The 13,034-nt window shown below is 37.6% G+C and overlaps 1 protein-coding gene across 1 annotated transcript in view; it reads right to left on the bottom strand.

The window, feature by feature from the left end:
• The window catches only part of gucy2cb (guanylate cyclase 2Cb), a 38,376-nt gene that overhangs the window by 8,241 nt on the left and 17,101 nt on the right, over positions 1-13,034 (bottom strand). The window contains exons 12-13 of the mRNA XM_023993339.2: positions 12,855-12,957; positions 12,675-12,737 (exon numbers count right to left, since the gene is read on the bottom strand). Of these exons, the coding sequence (XP_023849107.1) occupies positions 12,675-12,737; positions 12,855-12,957 (166 nt within the window). The remainder of the gene's footprint in view (positions 1-12,674; positions 12,738-12,854; positions 12,958-13,034) is intronic.

The following is a 13,034-nucleotide window of genomic DNA, read 5'->3' as shown; positions in this document are numbered from 1 at the left end:
ATTTCAATGTTCACTCCCAAAGCCAATTCCTCCTTTGACCGCCTATCCTTCCAGTTCTCTGCTGCCAATGACTGGAACGAATTGCAAAAATCACTGAAGCTGGAGACTCATATCTCCCTCACTAACTTTAAGCATCAGCTGTCAGAGCAGCTTACAGATCATTGCACCTGCACATAGCCCATCTGTAAATAGCCCACCCAACTACCTCGTCCCCATATTGTTATTAATTTTTTTGCTCCTTTGCAACCCAGTATCTTTACTTGCACATTCATCTTCTGCTCATCTATCACGCCACTGTTCAATTGCTAACTTGTAATTATTTCGCCACTATGGCCTATTTATTGCCTTACCTCTCTAATCTTACTTCATTTGCACACACRGTATATAGACTTTTCTATTGTGTTATTGACTGTACGTTTGTTAATTCCATGTGTAACTCCTGTGTTGTTTGTGTCGCACTGCTTTGCTTTATCTTGGCCAGGTCGCTGTTGTAAATGAGAACTTGTTCTCAACTGGCCTACCTGGTTAAATAAAGGTGAAATAAATAAATAAATAAAATACAATTTGACCCAAYTTAAACAATTTAAAGGCAATGCTACCAAATACTAATTGAGTGTATGTAAGCTTCTGACCAACTGGGAATGTGATGAAAGAAATAAAAGCTGATATAAATTATTCTTGTTGGCGGCTTTTCCTTCACTCTGCGTTCCAATTCATCCCAGACCATCTCAACTGGGTTGAGGTCGGTTGATTGTGGAGGCCAGGTCATCTGATGCAACACTCCATCACTCTCCTTCGTGGTCAAATGTKATTTAATTCTAAATAAATCACAGACAGTGTCACCAGCAAAGCACCCCACACCATCACCCCTCCTCAATGCTTRACGGTGAGAACCACACATGCGGAGGTCATCCGTTCACCTACTCTGCGTCTCACAAAGACACGGRGGTTAGAACAAAAAATCACAAATTTGGACTCATCAGAACAAAGGACAGAATTACACCTGTCTAATGTCCATTGCTCATGTTGCTTGGCCCAAACAAGTCTCTTCTTCTTATTGGTGTCCCTTAGTAATGYTTTCTTTCCYGCAATTCCACCACGAAGGCCTGAATCACGCAGTCTCCTCTGACCAGTTGATGTTGAGATGTGTCTGTTACTTGAACTCTGTGAAGCATTTATTTGGGCTGCAATTTCTGAGGCTGGTAACTCTAATGAACTTATTCTCTGCAGCAGAGGTAACTCTGGGTTTTCCTTTCAAGATAGAAAAATTACATCACCACATTAGTAAACAGTCACAAGGCATCATATGGGAAAGTGCAACCAGCGAAACGAGGTAACATAGTAATTAAAGTGGCCTCCCTGTGAGCAGAAGTTATGTTTGTTTTTACAATAATTTTTTTAAATAATAAAAAGAAATCATTATTTTTACCCCCAATTTTGTAGTATCCAATTGTTAGTAGTTACTATCTTGTCTCATCGCTACAACTCCTGTACGGGCTCGGGAGAGACGAAGGTCGAGAGCCATAGGAGTCACTAGTGCGCGATGAGACAAGGATATCCCTACCGGCCAAACCCTCCTTAACCCGGACGACGCTAGTCCAATTGTGCGACCTCCCGGTTGCAGCCGGCTGCGACAGAGCCTGGGCTCTGCACTGCGACAGAGCAGTGCCTTAGACCACTGCGCCACCCAGGAGGCCCCCGTTTTTACTATAATTTAAAAATAGAATTGTAACATTCGACGGAAAGACAGAGGTAGAATATAGTAGGGATTGTAGAGGGATTTCTGAGTTAAAGGAAACAGAGATGTAGACTAGTGAAGGTAACAAAGGAAAGTAAGTTAATTGGAAAGTAAGAAATTTGAATTGTTTGGATTGCTTAAGAGTTAGCAAACTAGAATCTAACTAAATGTTATTTCATTTGGTTTTATTGGGTTTTTCACGGTTAGAGAAAATATATCTTAAAGTGTCAAACACATGTAATTTTCAGACATTTTTAGTTTCTGAGTTTTAAATGAACACGTGAATTATTTTTGATAAGAAATGTACTGAATAAACTTACTGTGACCTTGGATACAAAATGTATGAAATGTTTGTCTAATAGAGAAAGAAACACTTGTTTGAATGTCCTCTGACCTCTGTCCTGACTTTCTAGTGTGGTTTGATCACCCTCGCTGGAATGCTGAGAGACATTGGATGATTATTTGAAGTTAATTTATAGTACTGATAATTACGGAGAAGTTTATAGTTAATAGTTATGTGTGATTCAGACCATGAGAAGGTTAGTCCTGTCTCTGGTCTATTTTTCTATTCCTTGAATCAAGTTCTGGGTAAAAAAAAATGTAATGGAGTTATTAAGGGTAGTAATTCTAATTTGATTTGCAGTTTTTGTTGTTTTTTATACATTGATCACGTTGTCACGAGTCATGTGTCAAAATGGGGGAATTACCAGTCTGAGGTTTTTGGATTGAAGTTTACACACCGAGTAATATGTAGGAATGTATCGAATGATGTATGAAGGAGTGTATTGTTGTTTGTCTGTTTTGTTTCAATATAAATCTCACCAGTTTGGGTCTGCTGGATGATCGGAATAATTTTTTGGGCAAAATTGTTTCAACAGAATGTGATGTTATTTTCTTTGACATTTGTTTTAGAAATTGGTATTAAAAATATTGGTAAAAGTAATCATTTGTCATGCAGTCAGTGCTTGTCTGGATTTCCTGAATCAGAAATGAACTGAACTAAACTGTTGTTCTGATCGGTCCTTTCTCGAGATTATGGATTGTGACTACAGATGGTATCTAGATGCATGGAAGGGATCATTTGACCAAACGGTGTGGACCTCAAAACCCCCTCTAACCGGCTGAAGAAATGGCGTTCAATACGGCCCTGTCCTGCACCACTTCTATCGAGAGATCTGAGTCTGAGCCAGCAACTGGTGTACAGCATCCAATATCAACTACTTTTTCTCTCATGCCCTTCTCTCAGGAGTGCAACATGAATCTATGTGGAGTGAGCATGAAGAGAGATCCGTTCCAAAARGTTTCTTATGTTGCTGGTATACTGGTGGGCAAATGGACAAGACATAATAGGCATTGTGGTGGGACTCAGGTGAGACATTGAAATTGGGACATTGTCATGGGCCATCCACTTTGAACTGTGAAGCTATCTGAAGAAGAAAAATGAAGAAATGCCAGAAGAGTGTCGGGAAAGGGAGGGGGTTGGTCAACTGTGCACGTAATTGATTTAGACTTGTTTGAAATTGTTTTATTTTGGGGTATCAGGTTGATTGAGGAGGTCTAAACACTGCTAAATGTATAATAATTTAGGTTGAGAATGCATTGAGATACTGATCTGTAATTATAATCACGATGAGAAAGTTAATACTGGAATTATAGGTTAAATATATTGTACGTTAAAATAAATGTTCATTCTGCCAGAATTGATGTGTGTTAAATTGAGGGTTATAATTTTGAGTGATAGAACCAATGTGAATCACTGAAGAATGTCATTCTAAATTTTGGTTGGATAATTAATTGTTTTGTTTTATGATTTGGAAACTGAATGATTTTTTAAAAACTGACTGATTGATTTGAGTAAGTTTTTAGTATGTTGATAACTATGAGTTTTGATTGTTGTTATGCTGATTGTGACGCGTGTAAAGAAGTTGTGTACCAAAGAGATTGATACTATTCTCAGCATGCCCTGGTGAATGGAGAGGGTGAACTCTGATACTGACAGTGAAACTGATCCTAATCTATTTAATTTATATCCATTGCCAAATTGCAATTTTTGACGATAATTATAATACTCAGGAACTATAGCAGGTTTGTGCTAATGGCACATAGCCATGGGTGTTGCCTTATAAATAGTGGGATCATGATGCTTGTCCTGGGTCATGTTCATTAGGCACTAAATGGAAGAAATGTTACTTAAACCGGGAGTCACTACCTGGATTTTACTGGCTAATTTTAGTTTCTACTATGCTAACCAATGGAGGTGTGCTCGGTATCAACATGATGATTTGTTTCGTACTGATGAAAAATGTACTCTGACTTAGATTGCTGAGATTGTTTTTGCGATATTGCAATGTRTTTTTAAACATTGTAATTTGTCTTTTAAGTTGAGAGATATCTCAAAATTGGGGAATGTGATAGAAAAATGACGTATTTACCTGATTTATTTGATATTAATGGTTAACAATTAATATTGAACTAATAGTAAGACATTTCTGATATTTCTTCCCTGCAGCTAATCTGGGCGTGTGGTCACTAGAGATGGCTTGAGCTGACAAATGCATTACATAGACAAGAATGTGTTTTACTAGAGATAGTTTAGGAGTATAACAATGCCTCATTGTCTCTAAATCATCCTGACATCTGGGAAACTAAGTGTAACCCTCTCACCAGAATTTGACTCACGATATTAACTTGCGTAGAATATCTCAACAGCATGGGATGTTAGGTGAGAAGGACATCTCCAATAAGAATCCCTATTGTAAACTATCTAGGGCGATGACAATAGGGTATTAACTTCAGATTAAATGATTATAGGTTTCTGTTATTGTATAAGGATATACTTTCCCATGCATTAAATTAAATTMAAACAGTAAATGACTCCACCAAGGCAACATACATAAGGTTCAAGATGTGTATTATTACATTTTCAATGCACCACATAAAAATGTATTAAAATAATAAACCCCAATGAGTCGTGCACAACCCATGTCCAAATTATTTCAAGCTTGCTTAACCTGTTGGCGCYGGTACGAGCTCKAAAAAATTACGACACACATAAAGTCCCGAAGCACCCCACCGTTGTGGTTACTTATTCCCTCAGTGAAGTATGGCAGTTCCTTGCAGGTTTCCTCACAAGATCCACAGCAAGCACAGCTATCAATGCAGACAGTACTCTTTAGCAGTAACCGATATCCAATGGGAACATGAACTCGTTAATCTTTCCCAAGCAATTCTCCCTCCGTGTCACACGATGCTAGGCTAACCTCAAGGCTGTCAAATACCTCCACGATGAGACCGTAGCTTCAGTCTTTACTAAGTCTTTCTTAACAAAATTATAACAACTCTCTTATAAAATAAAATCGGTATTTCCATTCAAAACTTGATAGGTATGGGTTGTTATAATTTTGTTGTTCTATTTTTATCGTCTTCTTTTATAATTTTCTTCACCAACGGTCATAATGTAATGTCCATCCTTTTCTCAACATCTCTCTCCGTCTCTTTTTTCCCAGGCCTCTTGTTAACCAGGTCAACTCCCATTGGCCACAGCTTAATTAACAAGCGACCTTATTGGTCAAAACTTAAACTTAAAAGTAAACCAACCTATTCACTTATACATTAAATACATATTTCTTCAAAAGAAATGCATTAACAACATTACAATTCGGGAGCAATTCAATCACCTTTTAAATATAATACCAATTAATTATAACAAATAAACTCAATACTTGGTTCTAACAAGAATAAACTCAATACTTGGTTCTAACAAGGGTATTACATAAGCTAGGGTGGGGTTAAGACAACAACCCTGTGTAGATAACGACCGGATGAACCCAGAGTGGTTTATGTTGCCCCTTGGTCTGCATGGGAGGGGTGGAACCAGCAATGACTAAGAATTCTTAGCGGTGACAGTCAAGACTGTTGGGCCGAGTAACCTAACCTTTACACAAATGCAGACACTAAGAATTCTTCGTCATTGCTGGTTCCACACCTCCCATGCAGACCAAGGGGCAACATAAACCACTCTGGGTTGACCAGCATCTATATTGCAATAACTAATTGATATTGAATAAAGATGATTGTTTGAAGAAATGACAAAGTCTCTCTCACTTGATTAGAATATTCCACTACACTTTCCTGTGGTGGTCCTCATGAGAGCCAGTTTCATCATAGCGCTTGATGGTTTTTGCGACTGCACTTGAAGAAACTTTCAAAGTTCTTAAAATTRWCCGGATTGACTGACTTTCATGTTTTAAGGATTAGCCCCTTTTTTRCKWTTTRSSCRRKAATAACATACCCAKATCTAACTGCCTGTASCTCAGGCCCTGAKGCAAGGATATGTATATTCTTGGTACCATTTGAAAGGAAACACTTAGAAGTGTWTGGAAATGTGAAAGTAATGTAGTAGAATATAACACAATAGATCTGGTAAAAGATAATCCAAAGAAAACACCAACCGTTGTCTTGATTTTTTTTTGTACCATCATCTTTGTAATGCAAGAGAAAGGCCATAATGTATTATTCCAGCCCAGGTGCAAATTAGATTTTGGCCACTAGATGGCATCAGTGTATGTGCAAAGTTTTAGATTGATCCAATGAACCATTGCATTTCTGTTCAAAATGTTATATCAAGACTTTCCAAATGTGCCAAATTTGTTTATTAATAACTTTTCATGTTCAAAATTGTGCACTCTCCTCAAACAATAGCATGGTATTATTTCACTGTAATAGCTACTGTAAATTGGACAGTGCAGTTAGATTAACAAGAATTTAAGCTTTCTGACAATATCAGATATGTCTATGTCCTGGGAAATTTTCTTGTTACTTACAACCTCATGCTAATCGCATTAGCCTACGTTAGCTCAACCGTCCCGTGGAAGTGACACCGATCCCGAAGAAGTTTTAAAGTAATGATGGACCGTCGTTTCTCTTAACTTATTTGAGCATAATATGGACTTGGTCTTTTACCAAATAGGGCTATTTTCTGTATACCACCCATAACTTGTCACAACACAACTGTCTCAAATGCATTAAGAAGAAACAGAACTCCACAAATTAACTTTTAACAAGGCACACCTGTTCATTTAAATGCATTCCAGGTGACTACCTCATGAAGTTGGTTGAGAGAATGCCAAGAGAGTGCACAGCTGTCATCAATGCAAAGGGTGGCTACTTTGAAGAATCTAAAATATTTAATATATTTTGATTAGTTTAACACTTTTTTGGTTACTTTTTGGTTACTACGTGATTTCATATGTGTTATTTGATGTCTTCACTATTCACTATATGATGTCTTCACTATTATTCTATAATGTAGAAAATAGTACAAATAAAGAAAACCCTTGAATGAGTAGGTGTGTCCAAACTTTTGACTGGTACTATATAGACATATATACACATATAAAGAGCCATATACAATGCCTTCAGAAAGAATTCGTACCCCTTCTCTTTTTCCACATTTTGTTGTGTTATATCCTGGATTCAAAATGGATGAAATATTCTCTCACCCATCTACACACAATACCCCATAATGACAAAGTGAAAACATGTTTTTATAAATTGTAAGACATTTATTGAAAATGAAATACAGAAATGTACATAAGTATTCACACCCCTGAGTCAATACTTTGTGCAAGCACCTTTGGCAGCAATTACAACTGTGAGGTTTTCTGGGGAAGTCTCGAAGAGCTTTCCACACATTTACATTTAAGTCATTTAGCAGACGCTCTTATCCAGAGCGACTTACAAATTGGAAAGTTCATACATATTCATCCTGGTCCCCCCGTGGGGAATGAACCCACAACCCTGGCGTTGCAAGCGCCATGCTCTACCAACTGAGCCACACAGGACCACACGGGACACCTGAATTGTACAACATTTGCCCATTATACTTTTCAAACTTCTTCAAGTTCTGTCAAGTTCTGGTTGCTGATCATTGCTCGAGAACCATTTTCAGGTCCTGCCATATATTTTCAAGCTGATTAACATCAAAACCTTAACCATGCTCCCTCTCATTCATATCTCTATTTAATTTTATCATTTGTCATTTTACAGAGCCATTTGACCATCTTTGTACAATGATTCTTCACCTTTCTGATAAAATGGCCAAGTCCTGGCAAGTGTTTAGCTCTCTCCAGTAAAAGAGAGATAAAAGTTGGTAGCTCTAAGAGCTTTCCACACCTGGATTGTAAAACATTTGCCAATTATTATTTTTTAAATTCTTAAAGCTCTGTCAAATTGGTTGTTGATCATTGCTAGACAACCATTTTCAGATCTTGCCATGTATTTTCAAGCCGATTTAAGTCAAAACTGTTACTAGGCCACTCAGGAACCTTCACTGTATTCTTGGTAAGCAACTCCAAAGTAGATTTGGCCTTGTGTTTTAGGTTATTGTCCTGAATTCATCTCCCAGAATCTGGTGGATTCTAGGATTTTGCCTGTGCTTAGCTCCATTCTGTTTCTCTTTTATCCTGAAAAACTCCCCAGTCCTTAACGATTATGAGCATACCCATAAAATGATGCAGACACCATTATGCATGAAAATATGAAGAGTGGTACTCAGTAATGTGTTCTATTGGATTTGCCCCAAACAAAGTGATGAAATCTGTTGGTATCATCAGAAAGATTGGTGGTTTGGTTCATCAGGCTTGCTTCKTAACTCTACGCTATAGCTTAATTTACCCATATCCCATATCCCCAGTACATATGCCTCCTACCAATACAAGTTACTCAACATACAAAATACATTTGCAAGACTAGCCACCTGCTCTAATTACCTGGCTCCATCTGCACCTTTGTTTAAGGAACTTAATCTATTGTCTATTGATGGCATTAATGTACTTCTTATGACTGCAATCCCGTTAACGGGATGATATGACAACAGCCAGTGAAAGTGCAGGGCGCCAAATTCAAACAACAGAAATCTCATAATTAAAATTCCTCAAACATACATGTATCTTATACCATTTTAAAGGTAATCTTGTTGTTAATCCCACCAAAGTGTCCGATTTCAAATAGGCTTTACAGCGAAAGCACCACAAACGATTATGTTAGGTCACCGCAAAATCACAGAAAAAAACACGCTCCTTTTTACAAGAGTGACTAAAGACAGAGAATAGAGCATAATTATCATAACTTTGATTGATCTTCATCAGATGACACTCATAGGACTTCATGTTACACAATACATATATGTTTTGTTCGATAAAGTTCATTTTATATCCAAAAACCTCCGTTTACATTGACGCAATGTTCAGAATGCCTCCAAAATATCCGGAGAAATTGGAGAGCCACGTCAAATAACAGAAATACTCATCATAAACTTTGATGAAAGATACATGTTTTACATAGAATTAAAGATAAACTTGTTCTAATATGGCTGCAGGGGGCGTATTGAAAAACTGGAAAATATGTGCCAATTTTCAAACGGCCTCTTAATCAATTTTTGCTCTTACAATATGCATATTATTTATATTGGATAGAAACTCTCTAGTTTCTAACCGTTTCTATTTTTTCTCTGAGTGGTACAGAAGTCATTTGGCAGCACTTTCCCTGACCAAGAAGAGAATGTCAGAAATCTATGCTCGCTTCAACGTTATGCCTATACATGGTCATTATACGTAAGACCCACGTACACTCGCTACGCCTTGCTCTGGATGTCAAGAGGGTATGAGAGAAAAATTTAGTGAATATCTTGTTCAGAGGTTGAATAAGAGCTATTTTTTGACGTGACCGACCACTTCCGGAAGTCTGAAGCGCGCGTCTTGGGAGTGATATTGTGTTCTGTTTTGCTGCTGTTTGGACAGGAACAATCTCCGGCTGGGTTTTTATTTGATAAATGAGAACATTCATAGTAATGTATGTTTTTTCAATATAGTTTAATCAGATTATTTGAATTTTTTTCGGGAGTTTTGCCGTGTTTCGGTCTCTGATTTTTTTAACGTTGGACAACTCGTGCAGTCGGTGCCAATGCTAGTGAGAAGGGAAAGTTGCCATCCTGACTCAAAACAACGACTCATCTGGACAAAGGACACCCTGATCAACATTCTGATGAAAGATCAGCCAAAGTAAGACCCAATTTATAATGTTATTTCATATATCTGTCGTGCTGTCAACTGGCTCGTGCGGCCAGTGTGTTCGGCTATTGTGCGCTATGCTATGTCATTTGCTGTTAAAACATTTAATAAATCGGAAATATTGTCTGGAATCACAAGAATCCTGTCTTTCAATTGCTGCAATGTATGTATTTCTCAGATATGTTTTATGATGAGTAATTAGTTATTTGACGTTGGTGTCTGTAAATGTTATGGCTGCTTTCGGTGCAATTTCTGATTGTAGCTGAAATGTATTTTGAATTTATAAAATAAATATGCACATTTTTCAAAAAAAACATATGCTATACAATTAATATGTATCAGCATGTCATCTTATGAAGTGGTTTCTTGGTTAGTGGTATATATACTTTATTATTGGTCGAATTAGTGATAGCTAGTGACGGAGTAAAAAACTGATGGAGTTAGAAAAGTGCTCTCTTTTGCTGACGTGGTTAGCTAATAGATTTACATATTTTGTCTTCCCTGTAAAACATTTTAAAAATCGACATGTTGGCTTGATTCACAAGATGTCTACCTTTCATATGCTGTATTGGACTTGTTAATGTGTGAAAGTTAAAATATTTTAAAACAACTAAGATTTTGAATTTCGCGCCATCATCGTTGAAATGCGAGTTGTCATAGGTGCCTGTGTGGGGATTGCAGCCCAAACAGGTTTTAATGCAACGCTGTGTCAGATTTCAAAAAGCTTTACGAAAAGCACAATATTCAATCACCTGAGAAAGCGTTCAGCCACAAAAGCAAGCCATACAGTTACCCGCCAAATTGTGCGGTCAACAAAACTCATAAAAAGCATTATAAATCTTCACTTACCTTGGCTGATCTTCATCGGAATGCACTCCCAGGACTCCCACTTCCACAAAAAATGTTCGTTTTGTTCGTAATGTCAATCATTTATGTCCAAATAGCTATTTTTGTTAGTGTGTTGGTAAATAAATCAAAAGACAGGAAGCGCGTTCACTAAAAAGCAGACGAAAATGTTAATGTTCCGTAACAGTCAGTAGAAACATGTCAAACGATGTATTGAATCAATCTTTAGAATGTTTTTAACATAAATCTTCAGTAACGTTCCAACCAGAGAATTACATTGACTTCAGATGTGCGATGGAACAGAGCTCCCTCTCATGTGAACGTGCATAGTCAGAGCATGGTCAGGTCATGATAGACCTGACTAATTCCTGTCTCCTTCAGCCCCACTTCACAGTAGAGGCACCAGACAAGGTTCTACAGACTGTTGACATCTAGTGGAAGCCGTAGGAAGTGCAAACTCATCCATATCCCACTGTGTATTCAATAGGGGCTTTTTTTAAAAATCGACCAACCTCAGAATTCCCACTTCTTGTTTGGATTTTTTCTCAGGTTTTTCCCCGCCATATGAGTTCTGTTATACTCACAGACATCATTCAAACAGTTTTAGAAACTTCAGAGTGTTTTCTATCCAATACTACTAATAATATGCATATATTAGCAACTGGCACTGAGGAGCAGGCAGTTTACTATGGGCACCTCTGGGCACCTTTCATCCAAGCTACTCACTACTGCCCCTGCAGCCATAAGAAGTTAATGTATGCTAATTATGCACTTTCATCTACAAAATACTCATAACTCCCAGACAGTTTACCTAAACCCTTCAATGGATTCTTCCAGGTTAATTCTGAAATCCATCTATATAACACAAGACATGTTTTTTATTGTATACTGAGTATATCATGTACAATTTTAATGAATACGCTTTGCTTAACTGATTGAACTATTTTTTTGTACTTATATTTGTGGTGTGGTTTTCATATACTGTAAGCCCTTTTGGGCTTCCAACTTCACCTGCACATTGTTTTTTAGCAGTTTTTTTATCTGCACTGTTTTGTCTTTCACTTAATTTCTTTGGGCGAATAAATACTACCTAAATAAAACCTTAAACACTTTGTATTCAGGACAAAGAGTTAATTGCTTTGCCAGGTTTTTTTTGCAGTATTACCTTAGTGCCTTGTTGCAAATAGGATGCATGTTTTTGAATATTTGTATTCTGTAAAGGCTTCCTTCTTTTCACTCTGTCAATTAGGTTATTCACCATGCTCAAAGGGATATTCAATGTCTGCTTTTGGAAACTGTTTTGTATTTTTACCCATCTACCAATAGGTGCCCTTCTTTGTGAGTCATTGGAAAACCTTCCTGGTCTTTGTGGTTGAATCTGTGTTTGAAATTCAGTGCTTGACTGAGGGACCTTACAAAATAATTGTATGTGTGAGGAAGTCATTCAAAAATCATGTTAACATTATTATTCCACACTGAGGGAGTCCATGCAACTTATTATGTAACTTGTTAAGCTCCCAAGTGGCGCAGCGGTCTAAGGCACTGCATCTCAGTGCTAGAGGTGTCACTACAGACCCTGGTTTGATTCCAGGCTGTATCACAATCGGCTGTGATTGGGAGTCCCATAGGGAGGCGCACAATTGGCCCAGCATCATCTGGGTTAGGGTTTGGTTGGGGTAGGCTGTCATTGTGAATAAGAATTTGTTCTTAATTAACTGACTTGCCTGCTTAAATAAAGGTTAAACAAAAACACATATMTTTACTCCTGATCTTATTTAGGCTTGCCATAACAAAGGGCTTAAATACTTATTGACTCAAGAAATTTCAGCTTTTCATTTTTAATTAATTAGTAAAAATTTCAAAGAACAGAATTCRACTTTCAAATTATGGGTTATTGTATGTAGATTACTGAAAAAAATCTCTATTTAATCCACTTTAAATTCAGGCTGTAACACCACAAAATGTGGAAAAAGTCAAGGGGTGTGAATACTTTCTGAAGGCACTGTATAAGTTTGAGTTACCTTTTTATCGTAGCGTCCTTGGCGGATCATATAACTTTTTTTTGTCCTGTGGTCTTCATCAATCTGACAAACAAACGGACATAGACGGGAGTTAGTAGACGTATTAGAGAACGTGACTTAACTTTGAGATCGCACAATGATGACATGCTTGGGTCGCCGCACACTGACGAACTAGCTGACCTTGAGGGAGACCAGGCTACGTTCATTGTACTCCAGCGGGGTGATGAGGTCAGAGTGGATGTGAGACCATCTCTTCCCCACCTGGCGCTCTCTCCTGTTCTGCCTGGTAACAGATAGCAACACAGTGTAAGAGGTCTCCCTCATAAAAATATTTAAACTTGACTGGGGATTCCTGTTCTA

Source organism: Salvelinus sp. IW2-2015, linkage group LG8 (genome assembly GCF_002910315.2).
Source record: "Salvelinus sp. IW2-2015 linkage group LG8, ASM291031v2, whole genome shotgun sequence".
NCBI lineage: Eukaryota > Metazoa > Chordata > Actinopteri > Salmoniformes > Salmonidae > Salvelinus > Salvelinus sp. IW2-2015.
This window is presented reverse-complemented; position numbering and strand designations above follow the sequence as displayed.